This window comes from Colletotrichum costaricense, assembly GCF_030867565.1.
Source record: "Colletotrichum costaricense strain IMI 309622 chromosome Unknown Scaffold_2.1, whole genome shotgun sequence".
Classification (NCBI taxonomy): domain Eukaryota; kingdom Fungi; phylum Ascomycota; class Sordariomycetes; order Glomerellales; family Glomerellaceae; genus Colletotrichum; species Colletotrichum costaricense.
The window spans coordinates 3,309,611-3,331,228 of NW_026848231.1; the positions used below are offsets into that span (position 1 = coordinate 3,309,611).

At 54.4% G+C, this 21,618-nt stretch overlaps 4 protein-coding genes across 4 annotated transcripts; all 4 read right to left on the reverse strand.

Moving 5' to 3' along the window:
- Positions 1 to 113: 113 nt before the first annotated feature.
- On the reverse strand, positions 114 to 2,507 carry CCOS01_02744 (RNA recognition domain-containing protein; the record flags this gene model as incomplete). Its single annotated transcript, XM_060450932.1, has 1 exon — positions 114 to 2,507. One exon carries the CDS (start codon positions 2,505 to 2,507, stop codon positions 114 to 116), a length of 2,394 nt encoding a protein of 797 aa, XP_060319582.1.
- Positions 2,508 to 11,009: 8,502 nt separating this feature from the next.
- CCOS01_02745 (asparaginyl-tRNA synthetase) lies at positions 11,010 to 12,847 on the reverse strand (the record flags this gene model as incomplete). Its single annotated transcript, XM_060450933.1, has 2 exons — positions 11,010 to 11,136; positions 11,223 to 12,847. The coding sequence occupies 2 exons, from the start codon at positions 12,845 to 12,847 to the stop codon at positions 11,010 to 11,012; spliced, it is 1,752 nt and encodes a 583-aa protein (XP_060319583.1).
- Positions 12,848 to 14,054: 1,207 nt separating this feature from the next.
- On the reverse strand, positions 14,055 to 15,836 carry CCOS01_02746 (arginase; the record flags this gene model as incomplete). The annotated part of the gene is made up of 5 exons (XM_060450934.1): positions 14,055 to 14,169; positions 14,260 to 14,854; positions 14,977 to 15,306; positions 15,401 to 15,488; positions 15,708 to 15,836. 5 exons carry the CDS (start codon positions 15,834 to 15,836, stop codon positions 14,055 to 14,057), a joined length of 1,257 nt encoding a protein of 418 aa, XP_060319584.1.
- A 3,218-nt stretch (positions 15,837 to 19,054) lies between these two features.
- On the reverse strand, positions 19,055 to 20,265 carry CCOS01_02747 (cell division control protein 42; the record flags this gene model as incomplete). Its single annotated transcript, XM_060450935.1, has 4 exons — positions 19,055 to 19,120; positions 19,220 to 19,598; positions 19,820 to 19,939; positions 20,246 to 20,265. The coding sequence occupies 4 exons, from the start codon at positions 20,263 to 20,265 to the stop codon at positions 19,055 to 19,057; spliced, it is 585 nt and encodes a 194-aa protein (XP_060319585.1).
- Positions 20,266 to 21,618: the final 1,353 nt, after the last annotated feature.

Sequence of the window (21,618 nt, forward strand, 5' to 3'; positions counted from 1 at the left end):
ACGTGAGATGCAATTACAACAATTAACCAATCTTTACGCTATGTTCCTTTTGCATCATGTGCAGGGGGTGAGAAGAGCGCCGAGAAGGACGCTATGAGATAGGTTGGGTACCTCTAGTTGGCAACCTCCTCTTCGACCCAGCCGTTCAGGCCACCTTGAATGGCAAGACCGTAGCCAGCGCCCATGCCGCCGAAGCTAGCCTGGTACTGGTGTCCACGGCGTTGCTCGCCGTCGTGGCCCGAAGGGACGCCGCCGTTCTCGAAACCGGGGTTCAGGGCGGGCAAGCTGACGGCACGGTTGTGTTGGCCGCGACCGTTGCCAGGGGCCAGAAGACCACCAATGGTAGTCGGTCCGGAACCCGATGCACTCTGAGGGTATCCGTTCGAGATGCTGGCCGACTGTTGGTGCCCAGAGATGGGACCCTGGGATTGCACATCGATGGAGAGCTCGCTAGGTGATGACTGGGCAGTGCCGAACAAGGCCTGTTGCTGAACAGCAAGTTGCTGGTGCTGCTGATGCTGTTGATGTTGCGCTTGCTGAGAGACGTGGTTCAGGTACATCGTAAGGGGATGGTTGTTTGAGCCGAACATCGTGGCTGACTGTTGGGGGGTGTTGCCGTTGGTGGGAGAACCAGAGTTCTGGGAACCATTGGGCGGAGGTGACGAAACACCATCGGTACGAGGAGACTGCGCCTGTTGTTGAAGCTGACGGGGTGCGTTTCCGCAACGATCCTTGCCGAAGTTGACCTTGAACTTCTTGTACTCGTCCTTGCTGCGGATGGCCTCGATAGCCTTGATAGCGTTGGCAATGTTGGTGAAGTTGACAAAGGCGCAGCTCTTCTCTCTCAGGGTGTTGACCAGCTCAATCTCGCCGAATTCCGAGAAGTCCTGTCTCAGTCGCTCTTCAGTCCAGGTCTCATCAAGGTTACCAATGTAGACATTGCGAGAAGCTCCTCCGCTGACAGCAAGGGCGATGGCCGGCGGCAAAGCACCAGAGTGCTTGCCCCAGCCAATCTTGAGCCTGCGATTGTGGATCATCAAGCCCTGAAGGTTGCTCAGAGCGTAGAAAGACGCCGCGGCCGTGGGGTCGATGAAGGTAACGAAGCAGATGTGCTTGTCAGGGATGTAACGGATGTGGTGGAGAAGACCTCCGCGCACAACGTTGCAAATCTCCTCAATGGTCGTCTCGGGGTGGATGTTGCCCAGATAGATGGTGCGGTTTCCGAGGTTGTTAATACCACCGGCGGTCGTCGCAACAGCAGCTGCTGCAACAGATTGCTGAGCCAGCGCATTGGAGATCACGTCGCGGTCTGCACCAGTAAGCATGTGCGCATAGCCAGGCGCGATACCCAGGTATTGAGCAGCGTTCTGCTGCTGCGTCTTCGAAACGTAGGCGCAACGGTCCTTGCCGTAGTAAACGCGACGAGGAGCCTGCCACTTTGGCTCTTGAGGAAGTTGAGAAACAGCCTTGATTGCATTGGCAATGGACAGAAAGTGGATGAAGGCAATGCTCTTCTCACGAACAATCTTGACCGTGTCAATGGCACCGAACTTCCCAAGGTCCTCACGAAGCTCCTCCTCGGCAATATCCTCCGGTAGGTTACCCAAGTACACGTTACGGGAAGCACCTGACTGCTGGACAGCCAGAGCCACAGAGGTGGGTACCTGCGAAGGCTTGCCCCAGCCGACCTTGATGTCCTGGCCCTTGATGCAGAGCTTTTTCAAGATGGCATCAGAGTGGAAGTGGGTTGCGGAGCTGGCGTCGAGGAAGGAGATGAAGGCACAGTTCTTATCGGGCAGAAGACGGACGGACTCGATTTGTCCGCTACGAACGTGACCCAGAATCTCCTCAGCGGAAGTGTCGGGGGGGATGTTACCGAGGTAGACGGTGCGGCTGGTACCAGTGACCATGCCAGGGCCCATCGAAACGGGAGAGCTGGGCTGCATGGGAATCTGCATGTTGTTGAAGCTACCACCGGTGGGAGACTGAGGCTGGAAGAACTGGGGAGCGCCGTAGGTCGAAGGAGAAACCATGGCCTGGTACTGCTGAGGAGACATGCTCTGCTGAACAGGGCTCTGCAGGCCATTGTGCTGTTGCTGCTGTTGGCTCTGGTGCTGAGCTTGCTGGAAGCTCTGCAGGTTCTGGAACTGAGGGCTCGCGAAAGCCGCAGGAGTTCCAGGCTGGAAGGGGCTTCCGAGCAGCAGCTGGGAGGGAAGAAGAGGCGTGAACTGCATGTCGAAAGCGGTGCCAGGAGTGGCCATGTCGGCGGCGGAAGGGGGCGCCTGGTGCTGGTGCTGGTGCTGATGCTGGAGCTGGTTCAGGGGCTGAGTGTTGATGGTGGGAATGTTTCCACGACGAGGGTGCCTGTCAGCGAAGCCAGAGATGTTGGAAGTGAAAGCTCCGTGAGAGAAGCCAGTTTCGCTATTGGAGGGCTTGGAGGCGTGGCCGAAGCGGTTCCCAGGAGCACTGGGGCCGCCTTGGCCGACGGGTCCTTGAATTTCCTGCATCCCGAGTAGATGCGGAGGGACAAGGCTGTCCCGACCGATTTGAGATAGAATCGCCGTTTTGAAAGATTAGACGTGCCCTGAGCAGGCACGAAGAATCGAAGACTGGCGCGTTGGAATGCTACGATATCCGAGGAATACCGTAGTTTTCAACGTGTGATTGGGTATGTCTCAAAATCCGTCCAAGGGGCAAGCCAACGATGTCAGAGTCCAAGACAAAAGGTGGAGCGAGACTGATGGTGCTAGCTTGGTTAAACCAAACTATCAACGGGCCGTTTGGTGAGGTGTGTGGCGAAAGGGTGCCTGGTGCCAAAGTCGAAGTTTGTGAATTATATGGATCGAAGCAACAAGACCTAATCAGGCAGCGGCAAGATTGAGGCGGCGGCGACAGTTTGCGACTAGAAGCCTGGGTATCTCCGTTGTTGCCGTAGAAAGCAATGTGGTGCAAAGTATTCCGAGTGAGTTTGTCGGGGTCGGAGCAATGTTGGCCTGGAGCAAGTCGTATAGCAAGTAGGTCGAAGCAACAATTTGCAGGTGATCAGCGAGCGTCGGATTCGGATCGGATCGGTGTTGAGATGGGTGCTGAGACTGATCACTCCTTGCAGGCAGACCGGGTGAAGGTCAAATAATTATGGACGAAGGATATACGGGCAACGAATGTAGGAGCCAAGGCGAAGTGTCGATCAACACAACAGCAGCGGTAACGATCGCATAGGCCAGTGAGTCGACGGCGGCGACGAGCGAAATAGCCGAAAGGGTGAAGAATAGAAGATGTAAGAATAAGGATGAAGGCGGCCGGAGGGAGGAGGTGAAGAGGAGGAAGAGGATGTAGAAGGGAGGTATAGGTGATGGAGACGGGAGGGTGAAGAGGAGAAAGAGAGGTGAGGTTAGGTTAGGGGGTTAGAAGTCCAAGGGTGGAGGTAGGAATAGGAGGGAGACAAGTAAGGTTAGGTAACAAGAATAGGAGCAGGGAAGAGCCAGTAGAAGGAGAGAAGAAAGAAGGATAGAAAAGCTCAAGGAAGCGAGAGTGAGAGAGCGTGAGAGAGAGAGGAGCACGCACACACGCGCAAGGTGGAAGGGATGGAAGGAGAAAAAAAAAAAAAAAAAGAGGTGAGCAAAGGCGTGAAAGCGGAGTGAGGAGGAGTAGGTAAGGTACAGACCACGGTACAGCGTAAGGTAAGGTACGTGAGGTACCTACTCCATATGTGAGGTACGGGAGGAAAGGTAAGGGTAGCAGGAGGGCGAGTGGTGGACTGTGGGAGACCAGGAGAGAGTGGACGGGGGGGTTCGTGTAGGCGGTAGATTACCCAAAAGGGTCGAAAGTAGAATTGGCTGCGCTAAGTTTAATGAGACGGGCCAGGGATTACGGCAGGAGAACCCACAGCACGAGAGCCCACCAGTCACCAGAGGAGAGAGAGAGATTCAGATCAGAGAGAAGCCAGAGAGACTAGGAACTACGAGCCCGGGGGGATGGATGGGTTGGATCATGAACAAGGACAAGGACGGTCTCTGTCTCGGTCTGCTTCTGCCGTCCTTCCAGCTGGTTGCTAAGGTACGGAGTACTGGTGATGGGTGATGGGTGCTGCTCTCTGTTCCGAGGATCTAGAAGACCTAATGACAGCTGACACTTGTAACAGAGAGAGGGGGGTGAATGGCAGAAGAAGCGAAAGGCTGATTGATTGATAGCACTTGATCTTTCACCTTGACCATCAATGGCCGAGGCCGTCGTCAAAGAGGGACTGGCCCTGGACCAAAGAGAAGAAAACAAGACGAAAGAGAAGAGTTGCGCAAGGCACCCAGAGCCTAGAGGTGAAAGGTGCTCGTGCTTTGTGAAGCGTGCTATGATTAAACATCCCATGTTGCCATGTATCTTTGCTTCCTTTCTCTCCCCTTCACCCACTGCACGGCTCTGCTGGTACAACATGGGTGACTTGGCTCTGGTCTGGCCCCTATGAGCCTGCTCTGCTTACGTCCTTTCCTTCCTCTCTTGCGTTGGTCTTGCGTTGCTCTTTCGTTGGCTCGGCTTTGGCTCTGAGCAGCATCTGGTCCATCCGCCCACCCATCACGAGTTCCCCATGACAGGAACCTGACACTGTCGGTCCGTGGTATCTTTGACCTGGACAACTGACATCCCTTTTGGCCTGTTCCTGACGGTTAGACAGCCGGTTCGCAAGCCCTTAGAAGGAGCCTAGATGAATGATCAACGGCTTGCCGGACCGCCCGACTTCTGTGTCTAGTCTGTCTTCATTTCCAGGGCAATACCTCCAGAGCATCTGCCAAGTGACATTTCCCATGCCAACGGGCCTTTCCCCAGGTGCATAAGACGGCCCCCTTCTTCTCTCTCGTGTACCTCGCTCTGGAGATTATATATCAAAGATACTTTCAACGGCGTGATGGCCCCTTCTGGGCGCTATGCACGGTTGCATTTTAGGGGAAAGAGCAAAAAAAGGGGGGGCACACGCTGCGATATGGGGGCCAATAAGACGAGTCATCTTAGCTCACCTCAAGGTACCTTACCTTCTTGTGGTACAGATGCTCCATAAGGTAGTGTACCTTATGGTTCTGACCTCGCAACACTGACAGAACAGTGGGGGACGAGGATGAGCTTGCATTGAATCGTGTCCTGTCCACTGTCCATGTCCAGGACGAGTCTTCTTCCATGAAGAGAGAAGATGGGGCCGGTTCAGTAGACGAGCCCGCGCGGGCTGTGGGCACGTATTGCTCACAGCATATTCCTGGCTGACCAGGCCGATCTGCACAATTAATAGAGCCTCTGGCAAGGTACATCCGTACATGACATGTACATTGCATAAGGCAAGGTGGCAAGCAAGCAAGTCGACTCTGGAGAAGTCAGAATATGTACATACTTCGTAGCCACAGCTCGCCCCATTTTCCTAAGGAACCCTCCGATCTTCAGGGCGGCAATCGTCGAACTGGCACTAATAATTGACAAGACAGGCGCGACAAGGAGGCACTCAACCACCTTCATCCTGATTGGGATCTACTTTGTATGCAAGTCTGCGTTGGTGACTGCTGCAGCAAGCACCACCTTGAAAGATATCTACGGATACCTTAGTAGTCGTAGTACAAGGTGAGGTAGGTACGGAGGACTCTCAGGTGGGCCAAACCAGACTCACCAACTTCAATGTCTGACTATGTGTCCGTAGGTACCTACCTGTCGACTTACGCGGCGTGCCTGACTTGTCTTGATGAGCCAGCACTACTCCGTAATCGAGTATCGAAAGTTGCCAGACATTGGTAGCTGCAGCCGCCGTCAATTTTAGCCAGCTGCGGCGGGTAGGGCCAGCCACAACCACGAGACTCGAGCATCGACCGTCACCGTGGTATTTTGGCGTACGCCAATACCGCCAGTCCAACTTGCCGAATCATGAACGGAGAAACGGGAGCCTACCACCTACCTTAGCCTTCCTTTATACAGTAAGGTACCGGTAGGTCCTACGATACCGCTTGGTGATGGCCAAGGCTCGAGGGAACCAACCAACGAAACATGCTCACTCTCCCATTCGCTCGCTCGCTCGCTGGTTCACACTCTTGGGGCGAGACAAGTCATAGTTATATCGACTCAGCTATGACTGGTACGGGATGCCGTGCCAGTCTCGTCTTGGCTGATTGAGTTGATATTGCGAGCGCTGCAAAATGGAACAGCACTGAACACTCATTCACATAACACGGATAATCATCAGCCTTTTCCATTTGGTCATCAACACTTCTTTTCAACAAACCAGCCAACCGCCAGTCCGGATACATCTCCATACTGCCTACACCCGTTCTCCGCCCACCCGTCCGTTGTCACCAGCCATACGACGCCTCGATTTCTTACGCAGTAGTCGTCCTTATCCACATGAGCAGCTTTCATCTCCCCCCTGTTTGGTCCCCTTTTTGGCCCCCCATCCCTCGGATTACCCCTCGGTCTGGTCCCCCATTCTCGATGCTCGGAGTCGGAGCCAGGCCGCAACCAGAGCCTCATGAACTTGTCGCAGTTCAAACATTTGAGCTCCGGTCGTAGACTTTTACTTTGAGATCTGGGCAAACAAACGGACATTCCAAAGAACCTTGCTCTGAACAGAGTTGATCCCATTCCCGATGGCATCAGTATATCCGTACGTCGTACTGTCCTGGAATACATAATACCGTGAGCTTCCGATCTGGACGGAGATTTTGTGCTTTTGCGCAGCCAAGATGCGGATATTGCATTCCAACTACATGGGGGGGCTTTCTTCGCGCAGATTCCCGACCCTTTCTCACACTACATGGCGAGCCTGCGAGGTACATACTCTGTTTCCCCTGGTCTAACCGAAGACACCGCGCCGCACCCGACATGGCACTTTGATACGCTACTTTGACGGTACACTGCCGCGAAGCTCCTCGCTCCGTGCGGGTGGCCCCCTGGAACATGGACCTTCCTATCCCCCTCCACCTGGCCCCTTCCAGCCTCCCATCCCTACTTTTCCCCTTGCCTCCCACCTGGCCGACAAGCATAGCCAGGGGAAGGCACCATCCTTTCAGGCTTGGTCTGTCCCCTTCTGAACAGCCTCCCCGATCCATCCTCCAAACCTCCAAGGGTTCATCTTGTTCTCTTCCTCCACCCCAAGCCGATGGATCATGGAACTGGCAGCCGCCTTTGCCAGCAACAGCAGCCAGACACCGTCACACCCAAACTTGCCAGAGTTCACTGTTCACTGTTCTCAACCTCAAGCAGGCTGGCTCACGTGGCTCCACCCCTTTTCTTCGCTTTCCGTTGCTGGGGTCATGGTTAGCAGGTACCTGCACACTACCTACTTACGCAGTGAGAAGTTGTATTCATAGCTTGACCGTTTTGTATCTTACTCTATTACTACAAGCTGGGCCGACTTCGTCCCTCGATGGTATAATGCAACAGAAAAGTGGCGTTCTAGACATTCTTGCCCTCCACGATTTCCCCCAGTATTGATAGACGGCAGTTGGTATTCTATTCATCATGGCCATAGATAGTTGCCTTCAGATATACCGACTACGGTACTCATCAGCTATGGCGATACAGCGTTCTGCTTTCTGATTCTGGGAAAGGGTACTTCGTACGAATACAAGACATGGGTCTGACAGTATTTGACTTCCTGGAGCGTCAGGCATGCGGCTGCGCGGCATGCTGTCCAGCTGTCGTTCGTTCTTTCGCTCGTTCGGATTCCCCATATTGGATGTGTCCCCCCTTAGCCCAAGCCGCCCCCCATAGGCCCTGTCTTGCATCGACTCTGATGAAGAATTGAAATTGCATCAGCTGCATCTCAATCTCTTCCACCACACTCTTGGATGTTCGCCTTGCCCATCACGCTCTCGGTTCTCCATCTCTTACGAGGCTCGCACAGCATTATCCGACTCCACGTTACATATTGCCAAAACTCGTCGCCGTGCCAGACCCAACATTGTTCTATGGATACGGGTACACTATGGATACAGTCTACTAATCACACGCAGAGCCTGCTTCCCCACGGTACGACGGGTTTCGCAGACTAAAGTAGAGCCTCCAACTACGGACACTTTTCGCTGTACCTTGCACAAGTGTTAGCTAGTGGCTTTGCACTATGCAAGGAACAGCATTCCTCGGCCCTTACGGATACCCTGAACGGACACTTCTAATATGATACAATGGTGCACAGGAATACGAATCGCCAGCAGCTTTGTCGTCGGAATAGCCTCCTCCTTCGACCTTGCAACCGCTTTTACTCCTTGCAATTGTGGTTGCTGCATCCGTGTTCCAATATCGAACCCCCTAACCTCCACATCTCTCCAGCTATTCGGATGAAACGCTGCCGCAGGGAGCCTAGGTTCGTCGAAAATAACCCCAGACTGTCACAGAAGCTTTGGGACAATCAAGTACGGAGTAGAAGCTCGTGACCTCAAACTTGTCAATCAGCCTGGCTCCGTCTCTGGTGGCTCAGCTTTTCGATTGTGTCTGCCATCCGTGGCCAGCCTGGCCTGGACCGGCAACGAGAGAAACGACGGGCAGAGTCAAGTTTGAATACACGATATGGATACAAACCTCGAAACTGCTTGGCACCAAGCATTGCCCAGGGGCAGTCGAGCACTGCATCCTTTGGCTGGCCACAATGGCACACGATCGCCATCTCTGACCGTTCAAAAGACTTCCGAGCTCACCGCTACCTGATGCGTTTTATCTTTGACCTACCTCGCCCACAAGTCATCATGGCTGGAAACCTTGCCCTCGGGATCAGCCCGATCCATAAATCAACTTTCCGTCTCAATCGTTGTAGTCTCCCTGAGCCATTCAGTGAACTCTGTTGACGGAACACGCACAACTTTTATCGATGCTCCCTCGCACTTCTCAAACACAACTTTACGCTCCACGCCTTGCCGACCGGATCCAAAGGAAAAAAAGACGGAAGTGGTTGGTAAAGGCTTGTCGCTCGTGGTTGTGCCTTACATAGCCCCGACATGTATTCGTTCTGCATGGCACCAAGGCAGTTCATTGCCGCCGGTCCAGAATCCCGAGTGCAACGGCCGTGCACCCTAGATGGAAGTTTGAGCCGGTAGCCAGCTGCAAGCAGGATCCGCAGCGCCGCGTTGGATCCGCCTTGCATCAAGTCATTTCTGATCCAATTAATTCTGACATCGGATCATCAACAGACCACACAACTGTCTTTCTTACCTGTATCCTGTGGAGTGTCGACGATTCCCTGGATCACATTCTCCCGAAAATCCATTCCTTTATACAGGATACGCGCCTCGTCTTTGGAACATTAGGACGGGGCTGGCCTCAAGACTGTCCTCGAGTCAAGAATATGGGCGCCGATCGCAGCATCGTTATTCAATACTCAGTAGCGTAGAGCTGATTGGTGCCTTGGTCCGGCATGAGCCCTAGAAACTCTTCGTGTGCAGCGACTATTGCTGTGGTGTCTGCAAGGCTCGAGGTTTAAGCTTCGCAATTAGCCTCTCTAAATACTACGCTGCAGGCCTCCTTTCCCGACCAACTAGTCATGTCTACGCAACCAACCAGTACTGACAACCACAGGCCAGAGCCTCATCTAAGGGCGCCTGATCTCCTATTGTTTACAGGAGCTGACTGAGATGTTGCTCAGCAAGTATCTTCGTGCTCGATTCTGCAGTCTTCACTTGCCTGTTGACGTTGCTGACCGACACCTTAACACACAAGTCGGGGCGATCGATCGCCAGAACTTGGCAATGCGTACGCGATCTGCGTATTCGACTGCAGCTGCAACGGTAGATTGATGTTTCCATGCACGACGGTTGAGCCGCCGCTTTGGGCTACATCACTCTGGGTCGGGTTCGATAATCGGGCGTCAGACATTCCAGAAAGGTAAACGAGTTCTTCTCGGCTGTTCAAGGCTCTGGGACCTTTGATGCAGGCCAGATGAGTTGGGAGACACGCGAGGTTATCACGATGTCTTATCGGGCCACCTACACCTCTCCCTACTACTCACGGTCAAACGCTCGGCTCCCCGGCACGACCCTACCTGCACAGACATGATCTGAATTACAGATAGCCTGTAACCACTACTCTTCGCCGCCCGACATTCCTTTCGAGACGGGAGAGCATCGAGACCTTCGAGAAGGAGGTCCGATGTGTGGTGGCTTCAAACGCAAGATCGGCCGAGCAAGCACGAGCTGCAAAGGCTCTCTGACCCATGTCCGGACCTTTCACCAGCCCGCTTCGCCAGCTCGCGACGAACACGGATCACAAGAAGTCCCGACCCCCCAATTGTCGACCATTGCGGCGCGCACCATCCCGTTCGGAGCCGGGGCCTCGGTCTGGCAATGATTCAAGACTCTTACACACACCATCGAACATTAGGTGAAGAGAGAAATAGGAGAGAGAGAGTTCGTGTCTGACACTTCCTACCGGCAGTTCGTGTTAGGTTCGGCCTAGGCTCGCTGCGTCTCGCGACTTTGGCTTCGACTTTTGACAGCTTCTTTTTTTTTCGGGCTCCCACCTCGTGGAGGGCATGGATCCCTGGATGGGGAAAGGCTACGCCGTCGTCGTCGGTCAGGGGACGCGATTTGCTGAATGTTGGGACGTAATAAACGCAGAGCAACACGGCTGAGGTGACTGCCTTCTCACCCTCGTTGGAAGATTGGGAAACTTCAAATCGTCTGGGTCACAATCTCTGCCCACTTGCTTGAATCACTGCGGCGGATAGCTCAATCGTTTTTGTTGTCTTCTTTCTCACTGGAGTTTCAGCGCTCCGATGGAGATTGTGGTTGTGATATTCCGTAAAACTCCTATCTAAGCCCACCGACACCGTCTCTGGTTACCCTTTTGCAGCAAACCGCTGTCAAAAAACCATTTGGAAAGCCCCTCCCTTCGGGAACCTGATTGATCTCGCTCATACCTCTGCCGCAGCGCTTTTCTTGAAGCACGCCGGGCCGATTCTCCTTTTCCCTTTCTTCCCCTGTTTCGTTCCTCTCATCTCTCTCGTATCTATATCTTTCTTCCTCTTCAACACCGGACCACACACACTGGCTCTTTCTCTAAGGCTTGCAACGTCCCATGTAGCGGGGGTACAAGCATGTCGTACGGACGGTGTGCTGGTTGGCCAACCAGGCCAGGAAGCGCTCGAGGCCGAGACCGTAGCCGCCGTGGGGGGAGGTTCCGTACCTAAAGCAGTGTTGTTAGCAATCGTTGTCCTTTTTGGTCTATACAACAGCTTCGAGAGGGGGGGAAAGAAAAAAAAGTAAACTCACTTTCTCTGGTCAGTGTACCAGTAGTAGTCCTTTGACGGGATTCCCTCTCTGTCGTAGGCGGCGAGGAGCTCGTCGTAGCCCTCCATTCTCATGGAACCACCAACAATCTCTCCGACACCGGGCATCAGGCAGTCGACGCTCTCGGTGACGCGCGGGTCGTTGGGGTCCTTCTTCATGTAGAAGGCCTTAATCTCTGTGGGGAAGTGGGTGAGGAAGATGGGCTTGTTGATGATGTCGGTCATCCTGCGCTCGGCGGCCTCGGCAATGTCGTCGCCAAACTTGTGGGTCTCACCGTCCTCGTTGAGGATGGGGGGGTCTTGGGCGTTGAGCCAGTCGATGGCGTCGGTGTACTTCATGCGCAGGAAGGGGCGGACGGGCTTCTTAAAGTCGGGGTTGAGCTCCTTGACGTAGGCGGCGATTTCCTCGTCGGCGAGGACATTGTCGATGACGCGGCACATGACCTCCTCGAGATGGGCGAGCAGGTCGGGAAACTCGATGAAGTCGAGCTCCGCCTCGACATGAGTGTACTCGGACAAATGTCTGCGGGTCAAGCTGCGCTCCGCACGGAAGGACTTTTCGATGCAGTAGACGCTTCCCAAGCTGGGGAGGACGGTCTCGAGATACAGCTGGGAGGACTGGGTGAGGTAGGCAGCCTCGTCGTAGTAGGGGACGGAGAAGAGCGTGGAACCGCCCTCGACCTGGGTCTGGACCAGGGCCGGGGGAGAGACCTTTGTGATCTTGAGGTCCTTGTAGGTCTTGGTGAAGGCCCACTCGACGGCGGCGCGGATCTTCATGATCGCGGAGGCGTTGTCACCGCGGAGAACCAGGTGGCGGTTGTCCAGCATCTGGGAGTCCCACTGGTTCTGCAGCAGCGAGACCTTGTTGGTGATGGCATCTTCGTCCGTGGGCGACGTGCCAATGACCTTGTAGTAGTCGACGTGAAGTTCACGGTTATCCGGGGCGGTTTGGCCCTCAGGGACCTTCTTGAGCTCGCCATAGACCCAAAGGGAGGTTCCCTGGGCAAAGGTAAGGGCGTCGTACGTCTTTGTGAGGTCGCCGGCCTGGAGCACGCACTGGAGGTGTCCGTAGCCGTCGACGAGGGTGATGAAGGTGGCCTGCTTCTGGGCGCGCAGCCTGTGAATGCGGCCGGCAATCTTGACGCGGTCGCCCTTCGTATCGCCCTCGCCCAGCACGACGGTCTTGTCGGCGATGGTGATGCGCTTCGCCTCGGGGAGGGACTCGTCCTCCTTGATGACGATCTGCTTGGCAGCCTCGAGGGCCTGCTGGCGGGCCTTCTTCTGCTCCTCCTCCTTGGCCTCGATCTGGGCCTGCTTGACGAGCTTCTTGCGGTGGGCGTCGAGGGCGGACTGGGCCTTTTTCACGGCGCTCTTTGCAGGCTCCTTCCACTCGAGGCGAGCGGCCTCGTCGTCACCCGTCTTGGAGGCGCGGGTGAGGAAGTGACGCGATGTGACGGACTCGTTGTTGGCGATGTAGGCGGCGGCGAGGGACTTGAAGGGGGAGGACTCGGTGCCCTGGGTCGAGGACTCGTCGGCGCCGACGTCGGTGTCGATGTAGACCTTGTCCTCCGTCTTGGGACGCTCAGCCAACTCCTGTGGGGCGGCCATGGTGTGTGGTCGAGGATTCTTTGACGTCTAGGGAGAGAAAGGAGTTGCGTCCGTCGACTATTGACTCAAAAGCCGGTTGTTTGTGTACAGTCGAAGTTTTAGGAAATTTTTGGGATGGTTTCTGGATGGCGGGGTAAATTATTCGGATTGAGTTGGTGGGAGGGACGGAGGGGTGAGGGGAGAGGGTGACCTGGTCTGATGTACAGCGTCGGGTATCTTTTTTGTGACTGTGCTGCGTGAGTCACTTGCAACCGCAAAGCCAACAACAATTGGGAGAGAGAGAGAAAAGGATCAGGAATTGGTATTACAGGAGAAAGTCGTGCAATTGGGTTCAGTCAAAGGCAGAACCCTTTTTTATCTAACACAGACTATCCGGACCTGACCTGACATGTTGCTCGAAGCTGTGTGAGTCACCTCTGTTGGCTTTCCAGTGTCTGGGGTTTGTTACAGTGCAATTACACCTACCCCCTTGATACCTTTGCTCCCTGAGATCACCGCCGGGCGCCCAGTGGAGGGACACCGGGAACTGAGGTGCTTTTCAAAAGACATTACCCTGCCCAATTCCCAATTGAGCGTTGTAATTGCTCAGAGATAAGGGAGCTCGGGCCTTACGTTACGGGGGCCCTCTTTCTTTTATGAGCGCCCGCCCGTTTGGCATTTGCTGAGGATGAGGTTGGGTCTCGCCCAACTTTGCTCCGAAGATAGGAAGGTAGGCGGGTGCGTAACCGTATCTAGGTACATCTGCTGGGTCTATCCCCCCTTGACTCGGGCATCTGAAGGACAAAGCGACGGTGAGGCGGTTTGCGTACTCACCTTGGGGTGGCGGTGAGAATGCTGGAAACAGTGAACTGAATAAAGTCTCGTTATTTTGGTTCAAGCGTAGAGGGTGCAGAATGAGCGGTACACTATACTACTGCGTACGATACATTATTTGTGAGGAAAGCTTTAGATTGTCCGCAACTGTTATAAGTCGAGATTACCTCAGGCTGGGGATGAGATTCGGGAAAGGGGAATCTTGATATCGGGAAGCTTCACAATGCACCTATTGAGATTTACTTACAGAGTATGAATCACTCGTGGGAGTCCCAGCTGGTGCCAACTCGTATGGTGTATCGTCAATGACTTTTGTCTATTTCATTTACTCATTCTTGTCATTCTTCGTATAAGGATGGCTGACGTGACAAGTCGCCCTAAGAAACCCAGCGTCTTATGGAGGTCCATAATACCCAACTCGAGCTGCTGCCGTTCCGGTGAACATGCCAGAGTTTAACAAGTCCTCCTGCTCATTCCACTTCTCTTCCTGACATCCAGAAACCTGCGTTCTGTATCTTGTCAGCGATACGAACCACTGCCCCCCTCTCAACTCCCTTTTCAAATGCCAAACTCCGTCTCATCCGAATCAACCAACTCACAACTCATCCTTCTCATCTACAACAGCAGCAGCAGCCTTGCCCTCCTTCCCCATCCCCTCAAGCCCCTTCTTCACCATCGAGCTGAGAACCTCATAAACAACCTGCGCCGCCGCCAACGCCGTCTCCTCCCCGGCATTCTGATACGCAGGGCTCACCTCCACAACATCGGCACCCACCAAATTCAACCCCTCGATGCCCCTCAGAATCCGAATCAGCTCGCGCGTCGTCCAGCCACCGGGCTCAGGCGTGCCCGTACCAGGCGCGAACGCCGGGTCCAGCACGTCGATATCGATGGACAGGTACACGGGGTCCTCGGTGCCCAGCGTCTCCATGATGGATTTGACGATACCCGCGGTGCCAATCTCGTCAATGTCGTCGGCGGCGATGCGCACCCAGTTCTGCGCCGTGTCGTCGTCGTGGTCGGTGAAGTCGGTGCCGGAGAGGCGGGTGCGCAGGCCCGCGTGGACCGAGGGCTGGCTCGAGGCGTTGGAGAGGAGGCCTTCGTTGCCGGCCATCCAGAACATGGAGCCGTGGTTGAATTGCGTTGCGGTCCAGTAGGAGGGGTACTTTGCCGGGTGCCAGGTGTCCAGGTGAGCTGTGTATTTCGTGATATACGTCAGCCATACCATTCTTTCTCAAGCATCTGTGACGCGATCCCATTCCTTCGCTCCGTCTGCCCGTCTCGCTCCACCTCAACAGGGACACAAACAAACTCACCGTCAAAATGCAACACCCTCAACGGCGCTCCGTACGCCTCCCTAAGTGCCCTCAGCGCGGGCAGCGCGAGACTGTGGTCGCCGCCGAGGGTGATGAGCTTCGGCCTGCTCAGCGAGCTCGACACGGGCCTGCGCTGACCCAGCTCCTTGAAGGCGGCCGACATCTGCTCCACGGCGACGACGTTGTCCATGGGCGTGACGGGTATGTCGCCGCAGTCAAGGATCGTGGCCCAGTTGGCGTACGGGTTGATGCTCGCGCGCGGGTTGAAGCCGCGGAACGACGTCTGTCTGCTCGAGGCCTGGCGGATGGCGCGGGGGCCGAAGCGGGCGCCTTTTGAAATTCAGTCAGTACCTTGTTGGCAGTAGCAGCGATTGTGAGTTGGTGAGGTGTAAGATGTGCAGGGGGGAACATGTTTCCTGCTCACCTGGCCTATAGCTGACAGCCGTGTCAAACGGCGCGCCGATGATGGCGATATCGTACAGCTCGGACGGCGTCGTCAGGCACTTGACGTGCTTAAGATGAGCGAAAGAGCCGATGCCCGTGAATCCTAAATCAACATCGTGAGCCCCTCAATGTTCTCCTCTCATAACCCATTTACTCTCCTCTGCGGTGACTGGTACTAACCCCACTGAACAAATATCAAGTTAGCCCTCCATTCTCTCGTCTCATCTCATCTCATCTCATCACCAAACAGCAAGTCAATGACTTGTGAAGACATCCATCCGACGTACCTCGAAACCCCATTTAGCCTCCAACTCATCCAGCTCGGCCTTGGTCCACTCTTTCTCGTCGCCGTGGTTGCCGCACGCGGCGGCCAGCAGGGCTGACGAGCAGCCCAGCAGGAGAGACGTCAACTTCATGACGGCTAGGTCTCGTTGTTGTTCTGTTCTCCCCTGTGATGTTTCCTGCACCCGAGTCGTTGTGACAATCACAAAGTAAGAACGGTCGTGAGAGGGGTTGTTAGGTGATGATGAGAATAGCAAGGATGAGAGAATCCTCAATTCAGAGCAAGTCTATCAGAAAGGAAAGAAGCAACTCCTTTTAAAACGAGGGAAACCGGGCCAAGGTATATCGGGGACCGGAAGCGTTCAGAACGGGTCACACACATCGACCGGCCCGGCGCGGGTTTGCGCGCGCACGCGCCCTTTGTGGTTGTCTGATTCGAATGGCTAGACCGACAACTCGCTCCACGTGTATTCGGGGGATATACATAATGGATCTTCTACTTGCAATGAATCCCGCCTATTGCTTGTTCATTATTGGCCAATGGGCATTGCATCTGCTGATATTCACCCTACTCGATAACCCCAAAGTTATGAGCTTACTTTACGTACATGGTGGGACACGGTAATCAGATCCGGGCTGTCACCAGGAAAATCCAGGATTAAAGGTGATGACTTTTGTCACCTTGTGGCATTCAGTAAACCCAGCGGAGAACGTCCGGCGGGGAAGGTCTGATGTGGGGGTTGCAGGAGAGCTTCCTCGGCCAGTCGATAACGGGCATCTATCGTCCGAAAAGAGTGCGAAGAACCCCGCCGATGCCGGTAGTGTAGACTGAGTGAGGAAATAAATTGTCAACGAATGCATTAGACTAAAATGCCTGGATGCGGTGCGCCGGGCTTTCTCCAGGATGCCAGTAGTAAGGTAGAGGTAGACCGTAGTATGGCGGGCAATGCGGGGTCGGTGGTGCATCGTTCCTGGCCGCCGGCGCGCGGTGGGGATCATGGAGCCCGGATATGTAACTACACGGTATCCGATCTCTTCCCGGGAGGTGGGGTCTCCCGTTAAGGATGGGCACGTCGGGGTGGTGGGACACCCACCTCGACAGCGAGCGAGAGAAAACGTCCAATCGCAAAAGTGCGATATTAGGTGCTCGTTTATTTCATCATCTTCAGCGTCCCAAGTTGTGGTCCGTGGATGAGGTGAAGATGGTGGGCTGCAGAAGGTCCCTGGACCGTACGCCCAGAGAACCTAATGCCATACCTCACATTAGTACAAAAGCGACTCGTCCCCCAAGTAACAAACTCCCCAGATCCCTCGAAGCCTGAACCACATCCGGATTTTCCATTATTCCTCTCGAACCCCCCTTGTCTACCTCCATTACTCACGTACTTTAACATCCTTTGCGCTCCCCGCCTCAAATCTTCCAGGTTCCCCAGGGAAACCCCATGAACGCCTTCGTGGCGTTCGCAACGCGTCTCGAACATAGCCTCCGTCACGGTTGCAGGCACCGCTACCTAGGCTAGGTACGCGGCACCACAGGTGTGTTCGTAGGTAGGTAAGCAACGTCAGAACTTGGAACGAGAACTTGGAAAAAGGGGATGGTGTCTCCGTGTATGTATGGCTTCGGAGGCGGGTAAGACAATAACGCCTCCTTCTGCCTTTCTCTCTCTCGCTCTTTCTCTTTTAATCTCTCCTCTCTCCACCAATCCATCAGCCGTTCCATCTCTCTTGAAAGAAAAAGAGGCACACAAACAAACCGATTGTAAATACACACGCAGAGTGAGAGAGAGCACAGGCCCGGGAGTCCCTGAGGCGTAAGCGTTTTGAACCACGCGAACGCCGTAAATCCCGTTGGGGGGAAGGGAAAAGACACAAACGGCACACTGTCAAGTTTTCCTTAACCGCATCTGTCTCGCATTGATGACCGATTCCTTCGGATGGACGACGGCACGCCGAGGCTGCGACGTCATTCTTTTATGCGATTCCCTCCCCCCCCCCCTCCCCCTCCCCTACCACCAGCAACTGTACTAGTCCACCCCCCAGAAATCCGCCCTCTTTAACCTCAGACCCCTTCAAAGACTGCTGGACTTTTGCCCAAGAAGTTGGGCGGGCATGCGCTCAGGCAGACAGATAGGAAAGCGCGGCCAGTGAGAGTGAGGGGTTGTTGGTGGCCTTTGCGCTAATCATCGCGCGCCGCCAAAAAAAAAAAAAAAAAAGAAAAAAAAAAAAGGTCAAGTAGAGTTTCAAGAGGGCGCAGCTGGACAATAAAGAACATTCCAACGATAAGATTGGCAACGTTAGGCATCCCAGTTGAGAGTCCTGGGCAGACGGAACGAACGTCGGGTAGCTCGCCAGCATCATAGTTGAGCATGCTTTTGGTCCAAAAAAGCTACTGCCCACCGTCCATTAGTTGCGCGCTTCCAACGTGCGTGCCTTGCTTGCCATATCCCTTCTTTTCGTGCCCCCACAACGTGCAGAAAGAGAAAAGATGTGAGTGAACGGATGGCGTGTACCGAGGCGGGCAGCAAGCGGGAATGACTCGCCTCGTCGATCCGATGTTGGAGGCTCTGATCCGCCCACGCATGTTAAACATCAGCAGTCAGTGGGTGATGATCCCCACGAGGCCATGCCCTCCAGCTGATCGGTGCTCGCTCCGCGCGGGTTGTGGCTGTAGATGGAAAGTTGCGCGCGTACAGACACTTTGGGGGTTCAGCGCGAAGAAAAAAAAGACCATCGATTTAAAGTGCACTCCAATCGCCAAACTGTCCTATCGAAGTATTCCTGCCTGCGTGATGAATTTACCCATCCCTAAATGTAGAAAGAAGCAAGAAAGACCACCAAGATCCGGGCCAGAGCAAGGCGTATTGGGGGATGCGAGAGGGATGAGGGGCTGGATTTGGTAAGAGGGCATGGTATGAGGGAGAACTTTGGGAATTGGTGAACAGAATATGGAAGGGGGGAAACACAGCCCGTCGACTTGCTCATTCGTCCTCCTCGCAGTCCCCAACCAAGATATGCCTAGAAGCCCGGACCGCCGCGGCCAGATGATCCAATCCAAACCTTCGTTGTCGCTGAACCAGGAAGTGCAATCCATTAATTCGCGAGGAACGACCGTTCTTGATCGGTCCAAAGCTGTGACTGATCAAGACCTAAGCGTGTCCAATGCCATGCGCGCTGCAAAAAAAGGTCCAAAATGCCGTTCAAAGATGGAAACCCAGAACCGTTTGCGCGCGCATCTGGATGGCAAGAGAAAATGTCCAAGCCTGGTTCTCGGCTTTTCCGCTCGCCGCCAGAGCCAGAACTGGGTGGGCATGGCGGGAGGAAAGCAAGACCCATGCGTCAAAGGGTCCCACGATCAAAGCACAAGACACTTGTGTGACTTCTTCTTCGGGGCAGGAGGCTCCAGAGCCGCAACAATTGCCTGGGGAGGTAGCATGTTAGTAACAGATCTAGAGCTGCGATATAGGCAGGTGTAGGAGGGAAAAGAGCAAAACAACAGATCCAACGGGAGAATGCATACCTCGTCAAAGACGTCCTTCAACTTGTACTGCGTCAGAGCACTGCACTCGACGTACTTGACCGCACCCAAATCCTTTGCCATCCGCTCGCCGTCCTCTTTCCGTACCGGAGACATCTTCTGCTTAGAAAGCTTCTCGCGGACGCTGGGGTCCTCGCGCAGATCGACCTGGGTGCCGACGATAAGGCAAGGGACGCCGGGGCAGTGGTGATGTACCTCGGGGAACCACTTCTCGCGGACGTTCTCGAAGGAGGCAGGTGATGTGACGCTGAAGCAGACGAGGAAGACGTCGGTCTGGGGATAGGAAAGGGGGCGGAGTCTGTCGTAATCTTCCTGACCGGCGGTATCGAACAGTCCCAGTGTGTAAGGCTCGTCACCGATCCTGCGTAAGAGAAAAATCCACCATTAGCGAAATGGCCTACCAACAGTCCAGCAACTTCTCGTCTCTTGCGGCTTCTTTTCTCTCTCGAATCCCCATTGTTTTTGATTCATCCACTCGTCGGCTCCTCCGCCCTTTGACCATCTCTTGGAAAGACCCTTTTGTCTATGCTTTGTGGAACCCGATCTTGGATTGTTTTGGAGGTGTTGCAGGGGAGGACTCACATAACAGTGACGGCATAGTTATCGAAGACGGTCGGAACGTATTCGGAGGGGAACTTGTTCGTCGTGTAGCTGATGAGAAGGCATGTCTTTCCGACCGCACCGTCACCGACGACAACACACCTAGAGGAGGAGAGAGGGAATTAGTTTTTGTTGCAAACAGAAGTGGCTAGTGACATGCGCGCTTTGATGGCTGCCCATTTGCCGATCGTCAAGTTCAAGTCAGGATTGGCAACGGTGAAGGGAAGCCTTCCCAGCGACAGGGAGCAGTGGAATCCGACAGCAACAGCGAGGATGCAGACAGGGCAGAAGCAGCAGGCAGGCGAAATAGTGGAAAGGGCGACGACAAGCCGTCAGGTGTCAGGTGTCGGGAAGGGGGGGAAAGTGAGAAAATGAAGCCTAGCGAAAAGAGGCTCAAAATGTACGCACTTGATAGTAGCGACGACCATTGTCTAGATCAATGATGTTCCTGTGCAGGAACAGAGACCTGTGGAAAGAAAAATTAAGACCGGTCTCTCAGTCTCTCCCTTATCGCGCGGCGCGTCGTGTCGTGTCGAGTGTATTGTCTTGTCGAGGTCGGGGTCGGAGTCGGGTGTGATTTCCAGGCGCAGGTAGTTGGGGGTTAGAGTGGCAGCGGGCAAGAGGAGTCGAAGCGGGTGGTAGGTAAAGTGTGGTGGTAGTGGCAGTGGTAGTGGTAGTAGTATTGGTACGGAGTAGCAGCAAGGTATGGAAGAGACTAGGAGCAGTGGCGGTGGTGGTTGCCGTTGCTGCAGGGCGGAAAGATGAGGTGGGTAGTGGAGACGGAGAACGGGGTCGAGGTCGAAATGGGGGGGCGGCGACGACGAAGGGGAAGAAAAGACGTGGATTGGGTCGGGTGCCGGTGTGGTGGTCTTTTTTTCTTCTCTCTCTCTTTTGGGTGCAGGTGGTAGTGGTGGTAAGAAGAAGGTGAAGTAAGAGAGCAAGGCAAGGGACAAGGTGACAAGGTGACAAGGTGACGGCGAGGGACGCCAGCAAGGTAAATGGAAAGAGTAAGGCGAAGGATAACGGAGCCAAGGCAAGGTAGGGAAGGAGCGAGTGAGAGAAGGAGGTGACAAGGTGACGGGACCCAACCAAAGCACAAGGACGTCTACGCAGTAAGGTATTGTGTACGCAGTACTCCGTATAGTCTGGGAGGTCACAAGTGAGATGTCGTCGGGGATTTTTTATTTATTTTATTTTAGCAAGGTAGCGATGGCGTCGGCGGTGGTCTCGACACACGCTGCAGCGGTGCATCAGCGGCAGAACACACGCGGGAAAGTGGGACACCTCAGCAGACTGCCAGACTGAATCTGGGAATAGAAGGGGGAGGACGGGGTCGGGTAAGGTAGCAGCAAACTCGACCTTGCGTTAGGGGTTTTGAGTTTTATAAACTCGCTGAATTTTCTTTCTTCTTTTCGTCGAATGAGGTCAGCATCTGGGTGAGAGGAGAGCGAGGGGAGAACAAGAAAAGATGAAGGCGTAAGGCAGGTACCTAAAGGTAAGTTGAGTCAACAGACGGGTGGAATTGACGAGTGTCAGTTGGTGTCAGTGTCAAGGCAAGGCAAGGCAAGGTAATGGGAGGCTAGAGGAAGAGAACGTTGCACATACCACACGTAAGTAAGGCAAGGTGCAGAGACAGACGAGACCGAAAGAGTTGTATGAGGCGCGCGTGGTAAGGCATGTGTTGTATGCTGAGATATTGTACGTCTCGACACTCTCAGAATGAAGACTCTCAATCACTATTATGTATACCTCTCATGTTGTCATCTTCGATTCGAATGCAA